This window comes from Cricetulus griseus, chromosome 4, assembly GCF_003668045.3.
Source record: "Cricetulus griseus strain 17A/GY chromosome 4, alternate assembly CriGri-PICRH-1.0, whole genome shotgun sequence".
Taxonomy (NCBI): domain Eukaryota; kingdom Metazoa; phylum Chordata; class Mammalia; order Rodentia; family Cricetidae; genus Cricetulus; species Cricetulus griseus.
Genome location: NC_048597.1, coordinates 95,211,335 through 95,228,921, shown reverse-complemented (window position 1 = coordinate 95,228,921; position 17,587 = coordinate 95,211,335). Strand labels below are relative to the sequence as shown.

The 17,587-nt window shown below is 41.1% G+C and overlaps 1 protein-coding gene across 1 annotated transcript; it reads right to left on the bottom strand.

The window, feature by feature from the left end:
• Positions 1-286: 286 nt before the first annotated feature.
• LOC100766341 (phospholipase A2) lies at positions 287-17,265 on the bottom strand. The gene is made up of 4 exons (XM_027416069.1): positions 17,232-17,265; positions 9,743-9,902; positions 1,623-1,750; positions 287-360 (listed from the first exon to the last, which is right to left on the bottom strand). Exons 1-4 carry the CDS (start codon positions 17,263-17,265, stop codon positions 287-289), a joined length of 396 nt encoding a protein of 131 aa, XP_027271870.1.
• Positions 17,266-17,587: the final 322 nt, after the last annotated feature.

Genomic DNA, 17,587 nt, shown 5'->3' with positions numbered 1-17,587 from the left:
GAGTGCTGGGATAAAAGGCATAGCAGGACTCATTACCCACTCTTTCAGGTGCTCCCCTAAAGGCAATGTCTTTTCCATTAATCTTCAGCTCCAGGGGTAGAGGGAAGGACTTCTGAGCATCTAATTATGTTCAATAGGCAGAGAATAAAATCACCAAACCTGAGCTCTTTCTGTAGCTTCTTTATGACAGGATAGGTTGTGTAGTGAACACAACCAGGCAGGCAGGGATGATGTAGGCAATAACTGAGGTGACAAGTCTAACAGTGAATGCCTTTGTACTGATAGCTCATAGAGCCTTGAAGAAGCAGATGGCAGCCTGGCGGTCACAGTTGCAGATGAAGTCCTCACAGGTGTTTTTATCTGCAGAGAAACATGAAAGGAAGTTGAGTGGAACCCATGACTCTGCTCCATATGATTTGTAACCAAAGACACCGTTGATGCTCCCACAGGTGCAGACTCAGGGTTGAAAGACACAAAAGGACATGGGGTTTCCCAAATTGCTAGAACACACTTTTAATAAAAATAATTAGTTGTTTGGGGGCTGGGAGATGGCAGAGTTAATAAAGCAGTTGCCATACAACCATAGGGGCCTGATCTAGGATCCCCAAAGCTAATGTAAAAAGCAAGATGTGGCTGGGGTATCTTTAACTCTTTTGGGAAGCAGGGAGCACAGATTCCCCAAAACTTGATTATAGTTCAGACTAGCTAAAGATTAATGTCATGTTTTAGGGACAGACCCAATATCTAAAAATATGGTAGAGAGTGACCAAAAAGGACACACGATGACAACATATGTATATGTATATGGATATGGATATTTAATGCTAAAGTCCAGAAAAGGACAAATATCAACTACCACTTATAAAATTATGTGATTAGAAGCAATCCTCCTGCCTCCACCCCCACCCCCCAGTGCTATGATTGCAGGCGTGCACCACCACACTAAGTTATGGGTTCTGGAGGTGGAATACAGGGCTCTGTGCATATTAGACAAGCTCTCTAGCAAGTTAGCTATATTCTCAGCCCTCTGAATCCTCACCTATATAATGGCCATGATAAATCTTGTCCTGCATATGTGTTTAGTCCAGTGTTTGGTTTATAGTTAATGATGCAGCTTCCAATAGTTTAGTAAATATGGAATCAGTATAACACAGCAGCTAATAGAGACTTTGGGCTGGCAAGATGGCTCAGGGAATAAAGGCACCTGCTGCCAAGAGTGAAGCCAAGTTCCATCCCCAGGACTCACATGGTTGCAGGAGAGAACAGACTCCTGCACTTTGTCCTCAGAGCTGCACACCTATGCTGTGGCACAGGCATAACTCCCCTAGAATTACATAAAATTGATCAAAACAGGCTTTGGAATGAAGTAGGCCTTTGTTCCAGATTCAAATGCCATTACTTCTAAGCTAGGTGACCTTGGGCAAGTGGCCTGGCTTTTCTTCCTCATCTTCCTCAACAGTTAGCTCATCCATAATGTAGTGTCTACCTGATAGGGTTGCTTTGAGGTCAAATGAGACCAAGAAAAATCACCACTAAATGGTGCCTGTCCTTGTTACTTCCTTGTCTCTTCCAAACCTGCCAATAGCCAAACAGAGTCCAGAGGTCCCGCAAGGTAAACCTACCACTGCAAATGATCTCATTCCCTGAGTAGGCGAATAAGTAAGAGCTGTTATAGGTCTTGTCTTTGAAGAATTTGCAGTTTTTCATGTTCTTGACCTGATCATAGCAGTGCTCCTGAGTCTGGCAGCACCTGTAGAGAGGAAAGAACAGCTGAGGGAGCAGCATGGAGCCACAGGAGGTCAGTTCTCACTTGCAGTCTTCCTCAAACATGGCTGGAAGGTTTAAAGATGATGTCCCAGAAGAAATGGTCCTGAAGCTTGAGAATCTCTGATTTTTATTAAGCATATATTTATTGTATGCAACTTCTGTGAACTGTGGTGCTGCCTGCCCTTCATCACAGTACATGGGACCCTGGCTCAAAAAAAGTTTTTTTTTTTTAAACAAAGCTGCAGGAATATACTGAAATGATATATTCTGAAGTTTCAATGACTTCTTTAAATTCTTTTTTTAAAGATTTTATTTATTTATTATGTATACAACATTCTGCTTCCATGTATATCTGCACACCAGAAGAGGGCACCAGATCTCATAACGAATGGTTGTGAGTCACCATGTGGTTACTGGGAATTGAACTCAAGACCTCTGGAAGAGCAGTCAATGCTCTTAACCTCTGAGCCATCTCTCCAGCCCTGACTTCTTTAAATTCTTTTTAACATTAATTTTTTAATTAAAAAATAATTTTATTTTACATGCCAGTCCCTGTTCCCTCTCCCTCCTGTCCTCCCATGCCCCCACCATCCAACCCCCTAGGAGGGTGAGACCTCCTATGGGGTATCATCAAAGTCTGTCACATCATTTGGCGCGGGGCCTAGGCCCTCCCCAGTGTATCTAGGCCAAGAGAGTATCCCTCTATAGGGAATGGGTTCCCAAAGCTCATTCATGCACTAGGGATAAATACTGGTTCCAATGCCAGAGGCCCCATAGACTGTCCAGTTCCTAACTGACACCCACATTCAGGGGGCCTGGATTGGTCCTATGTTGGTTCCCCAGCTGTCAGGCTGGGGCCTATGAATTTCCACTTGCTCAGGTCAGCTATTTCTATGAGTTTCCCCAGCATGGTCTTGACCCCTATGTTCATTACTCCTCCCTCTCTACAATTGGATTCCAGGAGTTCAGCTCAGTGGTTGGCTGTGAATCTCTACTTCTCCTTCCATCAGCTACTGGATGAAGGCTCTATGATGGCATTTAAGGTAGTCATCAATCTCATTGTAGGGGAAGGGAATTTAAGGTTGCCTTATTTGGGTTCACCCTTGTGGATCCCTGGAAACTTCCCTAGTGCCTGATTTCTTGGTAAGTCCATAATGACTCCCTCTATTAATGTATCTCTTTCCTGGCCTCCTCTGTTATTGCCTCAACTTCACCTTCCTGATCCCTCATGTTCTCCTCCCACTCCCTTCCTCCCCTCCTCTTTCTCCTATCTCTTTCCTCCCTAACCCCATGTTCCCAATTTACTCAGGAGATAGTGTCCCTTTCCCCTTCTTGGGGAGTGGGGGGATATCCACGTATGTCTCTCTTAGGGTCCTCCTTGTTACCTTCTCTAGGGTTGTAGATTGTATACTGGTTATTCTTTGCTCTATCTAATATTCACTTATGAGTGAGTACATACCATGTTTTTCTTTCTGTGTCTGGGATACTGTCAAAAGACCAAACCTAAGAATAATAGGTATAGTAGAATGTGAAGAAGCCCAACTCAAAGGCATGGAAAACATATTCAACAAAATTATAGCTTTTTCCAAGAGCTATTACACTTGGGGTTTTTCCACTGTACTGTAAGTGTATATAAGGCTGCTCTCCCCCTGCAATAAGGAAGAAGAATAAAGATGGACAGACATACATAGCACAACCAGCTGGATGTCTCTGCTTTTAATTAAATCTCCAGGATTTCACCTGATACTCCAACTTAGTTGTGGCACCAATGACACACCAAGTAACATATAAAGGCAGACCTATCAGAATTACACCTGATGTCTCAATAGAAACTCTGAAAGCCAGAAGGTCCTGGATAGATGTTTTGCAGATACTTAAAGACCACAGAAGCCAGCCCAGACTACTATACCAAGAAAAGCTTTCAATCACTATAGATGGAGAAAACAAGATATTCCATGAAAAAAAAAACAGATTTAAACAATACATATCCACAAATCGAATCCTACAGAAAGTACTGGAAGGAAAGCTCCAACCCAGGTAAGTTAGCTACACCCAAAAAAAACATAGACAATACATAAAACCGCACACACTTATGGTGGGAGACTTCAACACCCCACTCTCACCAGTAGACAGGAACACCAGACAGAAACTTAACAAAGAAACAAAAGAACTAATAGAAGTTATGGCACAATTGGAATTAACAGATATTTATAGAACATTCCATCCAAATACAAAACAATTTACCTCCTTCTCAGCACCACATGGAACCTTCTCTAAAATCGACCACATACTTGGCAACAAAGAAAATCTCCACAGATACAAAAGAATTGAAATAACCCCCTCTATCTTATCAGACCACCATGCTTTAAAGTTAGAATTCAACAACAACACAAATTACAAAAAACCTACAAACTCATGGAAATTAAGTAACACCCAATTGCAAAATTCCTGGGTCAAGGAAGAAATAAAAAAAGAAATTAAAGATTTCCTAGAATTCAAGAAAATGCAGACACAACATGCCCAAACCTATGGAACACTTTGAAAGCAGTGCTAAGAAGAAAGTTCATAGCACTAAGTGCCCACCTGAAAAAACAGGAGAATAATCACACTAGAGAATCAACAGCACAACTAAAAACTTTAGAACACAAAGAAGCCAATACACCCCAGAAGAGCAGATGCCAGGAAATACTCAAATTGAGGGCTGAAATCAATAAAATGGAAACTAGGAGAACAATACAAAGAATCAATATAACGAAGAGTTGATTCTTCGAGAAAATCAACAAGATAGACAAACCTTTATCCAAACTTACCAAACAGCAGAGCGTGAACACGCAAATTAAGAAAATCAGGAATGAAAAGGGGGACATAACAACAGACACAGAGGAAATCCAGAAAATCATCAGGTCATACTTCGAAAACCTATATTCCTCAAAATTCAAAAATCTAAAGGAAATGGACAATTTTCTGGAGAGATTTCACTTACCAAAATTAAATCAAGAACAGATGTGTCAATAACCTTGATACCCAAGCCACACAAAGACACAACTAAGAAAGAGAACTGCAGACCAATATCCCTCATGAACATTGATGCAAAAATTCTCAATAAAATACTGGCAAATCGATTCCAAGAACACATCAGAGAAATCATCCACCATGGTTAAGTAGGCTTCATCCCAGGAATGCAAGGATGGTTCAATATACGAAAATCCATCAATGTAATCCACCATATAAACAGACTGAGGAAAAAGAAACCCATGATCATCTCAATAGATGCTGAAAAATTGTTTTTGACAAAATCCAACACCCCTTCATGATAAAGGTCTTGGAGAAATCAAGGATAACAGAAACATACCTCAACATTATAAAAGCAATATGCACCAAGCAGATAGCCAACATCACATTAAATGGAGAGAAACTCAATGCAATGCCTCGAAAATCAGGAACAAGACAAGGCTGTCCACTCTCTCCATACCTCTTCAATATTGTCCTTGAAGTTCTAGCTAGAGCAATAAGACAACAAAAGGAGATCAAGGGAATACAAATCAGAAAGGAAGAAGTCAAATTCTCACTATTTGCAGATGATATGATAGTCTACATGAGTGACCGAAAAACTCTACCAGGGAACCCCTACAGCTGAAAAACACCTTCAGCAAAGTGGCAGGATACAAGATTAACTCAAAAAAATCTGTAGCCCTACTATATACCAATGACACATTGGTGGAGAAAGAAATCAGAGAAACATATCCTTTACAATTGCCACAAACAACATAAAATACCTTGGGGTAACACTAAGCCAAAAAGTGAAAGACCTATACCAAAAGAATTTTGAATCTCTAAAGAAAGAAATTAAAGAAGATACCAGAAAATGGGAAGATCTCCCATGCTCTTGGATTGGCAGGATCAACATAGTAAAAATGGCAATCTTGCCAAAAGAAATCTACACATTCAATGCAATCCCCATCAAAAACTCAACACAATTCTTCACAGTCCTTGAAAGAACAATTCTCACCTTTATATGCAGAAACAAAAGACCCAGGATAGCCAAAACAACCCAGTACAATAAAGGAACTTCTGGAGGCATCACCATACCTGACTTCAAGCTCTATTACAGAGCTATAGTCCTGAGAACAGCTAGGTATTGGCATAAAAATAGACAGATAAACAAATGGAATAGAGTTGAAAACCCTGATATTAACCCACACACCTATGAGCACCTGAATTTTGACAAACAATCTAAATTTATACGATGGAACAAAGAGAACATCTTCAACAAATGGTGCTGGCATAACTAGATTCAGCCATGTAGAAGACTACAGGTAGACCCAAGCCTATCACCATGCACAAAACTTAAGTCAAAATGGATCAAAGATCTCAACATAAACCCAGCTACTGGACAATTTTCTGGACAGATTTCATCTACCAAAATTAAATCAAGAACAGATAAGCAACTTAAATAGACCTATAACCTCTAATGAAATTGAAGCAGTCATCAGAAGTCTCCCAACCAAAAAAAAGCCCAGGGCCAGATGGCTTCAGTGCAGAATTCTACCAGAAATTCAATGTACAGCTAATACCAATTCTCCTCAAAGTATTCCACACAATAGAAGCAGAAGGGTTATTACCAAACTCTTTTTATGAGGCCACAATATTCTTGTTACCCAAGCCACACTAAGACAAAACTAAGAAAGAGAACTACAGATCAATATCCTCATGAACATTGATGCAAAAAATTCTCAATAAAATATTGGCAAATCCAAGAACACATCCCAGGGATGCAAAGATGGTTCAACATACAAAAATCCATCAATGTAATCCACCATATAAACAGATTGAGGAAAAAAATCACATGATCATCTCACTAAATACCGAAAAGGCCTTAGACAAAATCCAACACCCCTTCATAATAAAGGTCCTGCAGAAATCAGGGAATACAAATCAGAAAGGAAGAAGTCAAACTCTCACTATTTGCAGATGATATAATAGTCTACATAAGTGAATGGATAGAGAAAATGAGGTACATTTACACAATGGAGTACTACTCAGTGGAAAACAACAATGGAAGCTTGAAATTTGCAGGAAAATGGATGGAACTAGAAGAAACCATTCTGAGTAAGTTAATCCAATCATAAAAAGACAAACATGATATGTACTCACTCATATGTGGATTTTAGACATAGAGTAAAGGATTACTAGCCTACAATCCACACTGCCAGAGAAGCTAGTAAACAAGGAGGATCCTAAGAGAGACATACATGGTCTCCTGGAGAAGGGGAAAGGGTCAAGATCCCCTGATCCAATTAAGAGCACAGGAAGATGGGTGAGGGGGCTAGGAGAATGAGAAGGGAAGAAGAGGAGGGATGCAGAGGACATGAGGGAGCAGAAAGGTTGAGTCAGGGGAAGAATAGAAGAAAACAAGAATGGAGATACCATAATAGAAGGAGTCATTTTAGATTTACAGAGAAATCAGGTACTAGGGAAATGTCTGGAGATCTACAAAGATGACACCAGCTAACAATCTAAACAACAGAGGAGAGGCTACCTTAAATGACCTCCCCTGGTTATAAGGTTGATAACTGATTTATATGCCACCCAATAGCCCTCATCCAGCAGCTGGTGGAAATAGAAGCAGACACCCACAAATTATCACTGAGCTGAACTGGAATCCAAATGCAGAGAAGGATGAGTGAAGAGCAAAGGCGTCCAGACCAGGCTAGTGAAACCCACAGAAACAACTGACCTGAACATTGGGGAACTCTTGCTCCTCAGACTGATAGCTGAGATACCAGCATGGGACTGATCCAGACCCCAGGAACATAGATTTCACTGAGGAAACCTTGGAAATCTCCAGGACCTCCTGCAGTAGTTCAGTACTTATCCCTAGCGTAGGTGTGGACTTTGGGAGCCTATTCCACACAGAGGACTATTCCCTGAGCCAAGACACATGGGGGTGGGCCTAGGCTCTATCCCAAAGAATATGACTCTGATGACACCCTATGAAAGACCTCACCATCTAGGGGGAGCAGAAAGGATATGTGATAAGTAGGGTTTTAGTTGGGGGTGGTAGGGGAGGATGGGAAGGTGAAGGGAATTGGGATTGTCATGTAAAACAATCTTGTTTCTAATTCAAATAAAAAAATCTGATAAAACATAGACAATAGATAATCCTACACTTTCAGAATCCCCAAAATGGAAACATGCACACAATACCACCACCAGCAACAAATTCAAAACTAACAAGAATCAGCAATCAATGATCATTACTATTCCTTAATATCAATGACCTTATTTCACATATAAAAAGACACAGGCTAACAGAATGGATACAAAGACAGCATCCATCCTTCTGCTGCATACAAGAAACACACCTCAACTTGAAAGACAGATGTTACCTCAGTGTTGGGAAAAGATTTTCCAATCAAAAGGACCTAAGAAACAAGCTGGTGTAGTTATCCTAATATTTATCAAATTAGACTTCAAACTAAAATTAATCAAAAAGATGAAGTATCAATTCTGAACATGTATGCCCCAAATACAAAGGCACCCACATCCATAAAAGGAACATTATTAAAACTCAAATCTTCAAATATATAAAAAAATTAAAAAATTCAAATATATATATATATAATAAATTAATTAAAAAACCTCAAATCACACATAAAACCTCACACACTTATAGTAGAAGAATTCAACACCCTGCTATCTCCACTAGACAGGACCATCAGACAGAAACTTAACAAAGAAACAAAAGAACTAACAAAAGTTATAACCCAATTAGAATTAACAGACATTTATAGAACATTCTATCCAAATACAAAAGAATATACCGTCTTCTCAGCACCACATGGAACCTTCTCTAAAAGTGACCACATACTCAGAAACATTGCAACATCCTCAGACATAAAAATTGTAATAACACCCTGTATCTTATCGGACCAGTATGGCTTAAAGTTAGGAATCAATAACAACACAAATTGCAGAAAGTCCACATACTCATGGGAATTAAACAATGCTCAATTGCATCACTCCTGGGTCAAGAAAGAAATAAAGAAGGAAATTAAAGACTTCCTAGAATTCAATGAAAATGAAGGCACAACATACCCAAACTTATGGGATACTTTGAAAGCACTGCTAAGAGGAAAGTTCATAGCAGTATGTACCCACATAAAGAAACTGGAGTTACATAGAGACTTAACAACACACCTGAAAGCTCTAGAATAAAAAGAAGCAAACTCACCCAGGAGGAGTAGATGCCAAGAAATAATCAAACTGAGGGCTGAAATCAATAAAGTACAAACAAAGAAAACAACACAAAGAATCCATGAAACAAAGAGTTGGTCTTTCAAAAAAATCAACAAAATAGATAAACGTTTATCCAAACTAACCAGAAAGGCAGAGTTAGAGAATATGCAAATTAACAAAATCAGAAATAAAAAAGGGGGACATAACAATGGATACTGAAGAAATCCAGAGAATCATTAGGTCTTACTTTGAAAGCTTGTACCCAATGACTTTTTAAAGCCAAGGCTGACACTTTGATGGTGACTATGATGGTTGGCTGGACCCTAGTCTGGTGCCTGAGGGTAGCATTACCCACTATTTACATCTCACACATTCTACTTTCGGGAACACTAAATACAGGGTCCTCTTGGATCGATTTCTTTACATGACAAGAGGGGAAAGTATATGCTGGGTGGTGATGCACACCTTTCATCTCAGCACTCAGAAGGCAGAGGCTGGAAGATATCTGGTTTCAAGACCAATGGGGTCTCTAGAGAGAGTTCCAGGATAATTAGGGCTACACAGTGACCCCCTGTCTGGAAACAAAGAGACAACAAACAAAAATAAATAAACTAGACAAAGTATGGTGTTTAGTGACTATGCCTCTCTTCATCTCATGCCACATGAGATGCTCTGCTTGTGTTCTGTCCACACCCCAACCCAGACACTTTAGTCTCCCACAGGATGGATCACTCACCTGTCTAAGATTTCCAGCCGGTTGTTCCAGGTGATATAGCCACAATAGCAGCCATAGTAGTTGAAGTCTGAGAAGGGTTGAATGAAAGGGATGGTGCACTTTAAAGCATTGTCGAATTGCCACACAGGCTGAGGGCTGATGCTGTGTGCAGTAGCACCTGCTGTAAGAATGCACAGCACATTCCATCAGTCCCACTTGGCTTTACCAGAGGTCTGATGCCTGCCTGCTAGCTTCCTCCTGACTCATGCCAGCTACTGTATGGGGAGAACAGTGGGGAGAGAGAGAGAGAGAGAGAGAGAGAGAGAGAGAGAGAGAGAGAGAGAGAGAGAGAGAGAGAGATTGCCCAAACAGTTTGAAAAGCACACACTTATTAGCACTCATAAATGTCATGCAGCACAGGAGGACATCAGAAGACAGCTTTAGGGAGGTTTTGGTTTGTTTTGCATCCACTATGTAGGTCTTGGAGACCAAACTCAAGTCACCAGGCCTGAGCAGGAAAGTGTCTACCTATTTAAGACAGCGAGTTGCCCTGTAACCCAAGCTAGCCTCCTAATTTGTAACAACCCTGAAGCCTCAGCCTCCCATGAGTTAGGATTGTAATCGAACACTACTGTGCAGCACTTGGTTGCCTCTCTGAGGTTAAGTTCTAAAGACGTTGTGTAGGGGACACCTTAACCACGCCTGCCAGGGGCTAGCTAGAGGTATGCCTGACCACGTCTTCGAGGGCATGGTCAGGGTGACACAGGAAAGGTTTAAGAGTGAGGGGTGCACATGTAGGCTTCACTTCTTCTGTTTCATCTTCCGCTTGCTGTACTTACTGCTGCCCTGCCAGCTGGCTAGGTCACTCTGTAAGCAAGGCTTTTCCCTAATAAATACCCTTATATTTTTATCAGACTCCATATTGGTAATTTCCCACATTATCTCGTGTCAGAAGTGGGATCTTGTAAACCTAAGCCCCATTTGAGAGTGACCTCAGGTCCCACAGGGACAGTAGACTAGCTGACCAGGAAAGCCCCTCTCTCCACAGGTGCTCCTGCCTCTGCAGCCGACGTGCTCTGCCATACAAGTGCATTCCCACTACTGCTGAGCCGCTCAGAACTGTCCACCCAGCTGGGAGAGTTCTACAGACTCCCCACGGTTTACTGCTGCAGTTTCTAACTGCACCTGCACCGGATCTGCCCAGACTTGAGCCTACTGCGCCCAGAGGCCACTTGCCCTTTGAGTGTCCTGGGGCCTGCACAGGCCCTAAGCCAAGTTGGCCTTGGCTTTCAGCAGGATCCATGGCTTCCCTGGCTTTGGCAGCCGTAAAGACATGCCTCTCTCAGCGGTTTTGGCTGAAAGGCCTTACATGCTCCCAGCTAAGCACAGCCACCTGTGTGACCTCAGCCCCACCGCTGGCGCGATCTTGCCTGACTGGCCGCTGCACAAAGCTGTGTGGACTAGCTGAATGCCTGTGCCACCTGCTGGTCAAAGATAATTACTGCATCTGGAGTAGAAGCCACCAGGTAAAATCATGGGAGAATATCTATCATTTGCTTCAATTGGTAATATCTTTGCTTCTTAGGTGAATTTGATGTTCGAGGAGGTTGCTGATTTGCCAATCACCTGCCTGTATGCAACAGCCGCAATTATCCTGGTACAAATAGCATTACTAGCCAGAGGTATCAGGATCAGGGACAAAGATAACCTCACCACCTACTTGCAGGGAATAACAGCTTTACACAATGAGGTTTTCGAGAACAGATTAGGTCATGCCACATTTGTGCAGCACGTGGAAGAGAAGATGGATGATAAGTTTGGCTCTGTGTCCAATATGCTAAAGGCAGAGTTGTCTGTTACTCAAGATGAGATGCAGCATATTTATGATAAGATAAACACAGAGAGATGCTCCATGTCTGAGGCATTAGAGGCTAGGCTGTCAGAGAACTGTGATGAACTAAGGAATATCTGTAGCCAACTAGAAACTCAGATAGGCTCTGTGTCACAGAAATTAAATGCAAAGGTGCAAAATACCCACAATAGGGTTCAAGAATTGGATAATGACATTCAATCAATTGTAGAAGCATCTAAGTCAACAGATGACAAATTTGAGTCTAGGTTCAAATGTTTGGAAGATAATTTACAGAACAGGGATGACAGATTAGATAGGTCCATTCAGTCAATTGCTGAGGCCTCCACATCAACAAATCACGACCTCGAGTCTAGACTCCAATATTTAGAAGGAAATTTCTATGCCATCCAGATGCTGTCTAAGGATGAGCATATTAAAGACCTAGAAAAATGTGTAGAGGAGCAGTTAGAGCAATTTACAGATTCGCTAATATGCTTGGAATACTTTATGATGCAGGAAATCGAAACTTTTCATGAGGATATTATTGCTAGACTTAAAGATAATTGGGATGCCTCAGAGGCAGAATCACTCCAATCTGAGGCACCTACTCCACCCAGGTATCATGACTATTCTTCTAAGGTTGTTACTCGTACACCATTAGTGTACCCAGCTACCATGGTAGAAAAGCCAGCTTCTAAGAAACACCCTCAGGGATAGATGGTTTATATATGGCAACCTATACAGCTGAAGGATCTTAAGAATATTAAAGAATCAGTTGTCTCACATGGTCTGCATATCTCATGTGTAAAACAGCTATTATCACATTCGTGGGCAACCTTTAACAGGGTGACACCCACAGACTGGGAACAATTGGTGGTAGCTGTACTTGAGAATTCATGCCAAACCAAATGAGGGCTTTGGTCAGGGAAGTGGCGAAGCTCCTTGAGCCTCAAGGCATAAATGACAGTTATGAAGCCTCCCTAGATAAGATTCTTGGTGAGGGTATTTATGCTAACCCACAGGCTCAGGCTGAATATGATGACTATATACTGTCCCTATGCAGGAAAGCAGCATTAAACACTTGGGATAAGTTTCGTGAGCCAGGAGAACACCTACAAGCTTATACCAGAAATAGAACAGGGACCCACAGAACAGTTCCAGGACTTCTTACAAAGGTTAACTAGGGCAGTAGAATTACAGGTAACAATATGGAAACAAGACAATAAATTATATATACAATAGCTTGTGAAAATGCAAACCCAATATGCAAAAGAATACTTTTGCCTTTAAAGATCAGATAGCTCCGCTAGAAGAATGGGTTTTGCATGCAGGCAATATTGACTATACTGTGCAAGATACTGGAGCTTGGGTAGGAGAAGCTATCTCAGAAGGTTTAAAAAGGCAACAGGATATTTCTCAGTTACAGACGATTATTGGGGTAGAAGGACATGACTTAAGGCATTTAAAAATGGCCCTTAAAGGTGATAAGGACCTAAAGAGTCCACGAATACTATCCACTAATTTGGAAAAAGAATTACAATGGGTAGAAAACAGAATATTGGATGCGCATGTAGATCAGATAAACCTTGATTTAGACTGTATTCTTGTTATCTTGCTATCCAGAGAACATCTTTCTGGGATTCTGATGCAGAGGGAAGATACCATATTGGAGTGGATATTTCTGCCACATAAACAGAATAAAAAGTTATACATATATGCAAAAGATTTCTGATTTGATTCTAAAGGGCAAATTAAGACTTCGCCAGCTGACTGGAAAAGATCCAGCAGAAATTATAGTACCTTTAACTAATGAGGAAATTTCCTCCTTGTGGAAGGATAATGAATATTGGCAAATAGTTCTTACTGACTTTTTGGGAACAATTAGCAACAATTATCCCAAAACTGACAGAATTAAATTCATAAAAAAGACAGTCTGGATTCTTCCACGTATTGTAAGACAAACTCCCAATTCTGGAGTTCTTACTTTCTACACTGATGCCAACAAATCAGGTAAGGCTCGTTATAAAGTAGGTGAGGTAAGTAAAGTAGTTCAAACTCTGTATACATCTGTACAGAATGCAGAATTATATGCAATTCTCATGATACTCATGGATTTTACAGAGCCTCTCACTAAAGTTACTGATTCTCAATATGCAGAGAGAGTCATGTTACACGTTGAGACTGCAGAATTTGTTCCTGATAATACAGAATTAACTTCACTGTTTTTACAATTACAGGAGAAAATCAGAAACAGAATTGATCCTCTATACATTACACATATCAGATCCCATATGGGTCTGCCAGGCCCATTAGCACAAGACAATGATGAGATTGATCATTTATTAATTGGAAGTGAGCTAGAAGCCTCAGAATTTTATAAGAAACATCATGTAAAGAGCAAAGGTTTGAAAAAGAACTTCTATCACTTGGCAACAAGCCAAGGAGATAGTGAGAAACTGTCCTACTTGTTCCTTTTATAATCAAACTCCATTGCCAGCAGGCTGTAATCCTAAGGGCATTCAGAGAAATGAGGTTCGGCAGATGGATGTCTTTCACGTTACAGAATTTGGAAGTTTGAAATATGTGCATCATACTATAGATACATTCTCAGGGTTCCAATGGGCTACTGCTCTTAACTCTGAAAAAGCCGATTCTGTTATTACACACTCCTAGAGGTGATGGCAGTTATGGGTATACCTGCACAAATAAAAACTGGCAATGCTCCAGCATATGTCCCCACAAAAATGGAACAGTTTTTCAAATATTATAACATAAAGCATGTCACCGGCATACCACACAATCCTACAGGAAAAGCAGTGGTTGAGAGATCTAATAGAACACTTAAGGAAATGCTCCATAGACAGGCTGGGAAGACAAAACCCCCCAAACATAGGTTGCATAATGCTTTATTGACACTAAACTTTCTTAATGCCAATGAGAAAGGACAAACAGCTTCGGAAAGACACTGGACTACAGAAAAAAAACTGCTGAACTGCATCAGCTGGTATACTTCAAAGGTGTACTGACCTCTCTGTATGGAAAACAGGACATGTGTTAAGATGAGGAGAGGGTTTTGCATTGGTTTCCACAAGAGAAGAAAGACTTTGAATACCATCAAAGTTGATCAAGATTCGAGTTGAAAAGGAAAAACCTCTCGACGAGGAGTAATCACAGGTATTCTACTAAGGTATAGCTTATAAACTAAATAGAAACCTCCCAAAGGAAAGGGAAGTGTTTTGCTTTTATCTTCACTAGAAAACTCATCTCCAGAAGTCAAAAGACACTGCATGTGTAGATACTTAAGAAGAGAAGGTAGTTATAACAATCAAACAAAAGGAATGTGCCATATGGTAAACTTTACAGCTGTCTCTCAGAAAACTCTTTTTCTCTTTGTTTCCTAGTTCCTATTCAATTAAACCAATGCTGGCTTTAGAGGTGGATTTGGCTTTCCTTCTCTAAAATCCAAGCATGTTGTTTAACTAAACTTCAGAGGTTCTGTATTGTATCAAGAAGCCAATTAATGTAATACAGAATAAGAGAAAAGTTGGGGATTGTCTTGTCTTTTCTTGGCTCTTTCTTTCAAGGTATATACACTCTCATAATTGTTATTCTTCCATGGTTGCATTTCCCAGTATACAAACTTACACAAGCAAAGATTTCTCTGCTAACATTTTCGTCCCACACAGCCAATGAAGACCTGCCTGACAGCAATCCCTGGACGCCTCGGAAAGAAAATAGACCACACCTCTTTGACTGCACTGGATCCAACTTGTTCCATTTCAACTGACACTCAGCCCAGAGCTTTGGATACTGACTTCAATCAAGTTGAGGATTTCAAGGGAGCTCTTCAATCAAGCAAATACCATCTAACATGGACTGGATACAATCCATTCAAGACTTTCACTACACTAACATTTTCTTCCTATAGGACCCCATGAGGCTATTGCTGTCCCATTTCAGCCGGAAGTAACTTGGAGGATTCTACGTCCCCTTTCCCCCATTGTTGTCACTAAAAATAGTGTATACCTAGTTAGGGATAGCTTCCTATTGTTTATGGTTGAGACTGGAAGAAGGTGTTCAGGCTTGGACACCTCTTTCAGATGACTTTAGAGTTTAGTTAAAATAGATATAGTTAGGATGTGACATAAGTAGAATGTTGTATCTTCTTACATTTCACCTTTATAATTGTTAATTTTGATACTTTACACTGTTAAGATTTAATCCTCTTTTAGACTAAAAGGGGAATTGTAGGGAACACCTTAACCAAGTGGGCTTCCCTTCTTCTGTTTCATCTTCGGCTTGCTGTACTTACTGCTGCCCTGCTGGCTAGCTAGGTCACTCTGTAAGTAAGGCTTCTCCCTAATAAATACCCTTATATTTTTACCTGACTCCGTATTGGTAATTTCCCACATTAGCATTGCCTTTTGCCTTGCTTGTCTTCTCATTTCTCACTGTCAGGACAGACAGCCACCACACTGAGCTGCCCTCTGATCCCTGTGTTAAGGATCTGAAGAAACTCTCCAGTCAGCAGCCAGGGATGGACTGACCTCTTAGTTCAATAACCCAACAATCCAACAGTCTCTTAAGTGGGAAACTTGCTCCACCCCTGCTCAAGCCTAGGTGAAACCCTAGCCTTAGCCAGCAGTGTGATTCATCATAGTTTTAGCTGACACCTTGAGCCAGAGAAGCAGCCAACATATGCTTATTGTTTTACACTGAAGAATTAGAAGGAATCTGTTGCTAGCCACACACAGATAATATACAAGGCCAATGGTGAGATCATCATGTGTAACATATGTATTTGATGTAACAAACTGTTCATCAGCTGAGCAGTGGGTAAATAATCTAGGATTCAGTCTGCCTTGTTATTCCTGGTTGTCATTGAAATGAAGAAGAAGCCAGGTGCAGTGGATCACACACTGTGTAATGCCAGCACTCTGGACACAGAACAGGTAGATATTTGAGTTGAACGTCAGCCCAGTCTATAGAGTGAGTTCTAAGACCCCATGGCTTTCAGGGGAAAAATAAGAAAAAAGAAAGGCATGTATGTAATCTGAACATTTGGGAAGTTGGGGCAGGAAGGTTTCAAGTCTATGCAATAATTTGAGTTGGAGGACATCCAGAGCCACACAATAATGCCATATAAAGTTATAATAATGGGTAAAGAGATGGCACTTTCTGACCTTGTGGTGGACCCAGGCTTGGTCCCAGCACCCACATGGCAGCTCACAACTGTCTGTGACCCCAATTCTGTAGGAGCAGACCTTCTTCTGTCCTCTGTAGTCACTGCTCACACAGTTGACAGACAGAAATACACATTAAGTAAGTGTAAATACTTTTTTAAAGGATGAGAAAAATAAAAATGCCATGGCATCTTAGAGCCAGGGAGATGAATGCCAGGGCAACATGCCAGAGATGGAGGGTCTTTCTTTTCATGTGAAGATGCATGTAGTGGATTCTTCTAAGGGATCATCTGAGTTCAGACATACAGACTAGAAGTGCCAGCTGTTGAGGACATGGGGTGAGCAGGGAACACCAAACCAGTGCTAATAGACCCCAATGAGAACCCAAAACCAGAACTTCAGGAGTGACAAGACAGGGTCTGTGCATTTAAGACAAGGGAGATGGTGAGGCACTCAGAGGAGACAAGAATCCTACCTGTGAGGAGAGTGACCAGCAGAAGGAGTTTCATCTTGAGTGAGAGGAGGACTCAAGTGACTTCTCTCTTTATAGTCCTGTAGCTATGCTCTGACAGTGTCAAATCAGCACACAGGGCCTGCGGCTACTGTGTGTGTAGCAGAGAAGTAGGATAAGTCCACCCTCACAGACAGTTCCGGCCGGTAGAGTAACTGTAAATGTTGGCAGAGCCTGAATTAAGGCTCAACACCCCACAGCAGCTCAAGTGCAGTGACTGACAAAGTGCCAAGTCCCTTCTCTGTGAATGCTTTGAGGTCATAAGAAGACATGGACATTGCTTCTTGGGTTGAGTCTCAGTGATCCTGGGAGTGACATGT

What these genes read in the sequence shown, in the direction of transcription:
- LOC100766341 (XM_027416069.1), bottom strand. Translation starts at nt 17,265, where the DNA reads ATGAAACTCCTTCTGCTGGTCACTCTCCTCACAG. An exon ending in GCTGGTCACTCTCCTCACAG is followed by an intron (nt 9,903 to 17,231) that starts GTAGGATTCTTG and finishes GCATTCTTACAG; the next exon opens with CAGGTGCTACTGCACACAGC. An exon ending in CGGCTGGAAATCTTAGACAG is followed by an intron (nt 1,751 to 9,742) that starts GTGAGTGATCCA and finishes TCCTCTCTACAG; the next exon opens with GTGCTGCCAGACTCAGGAGC.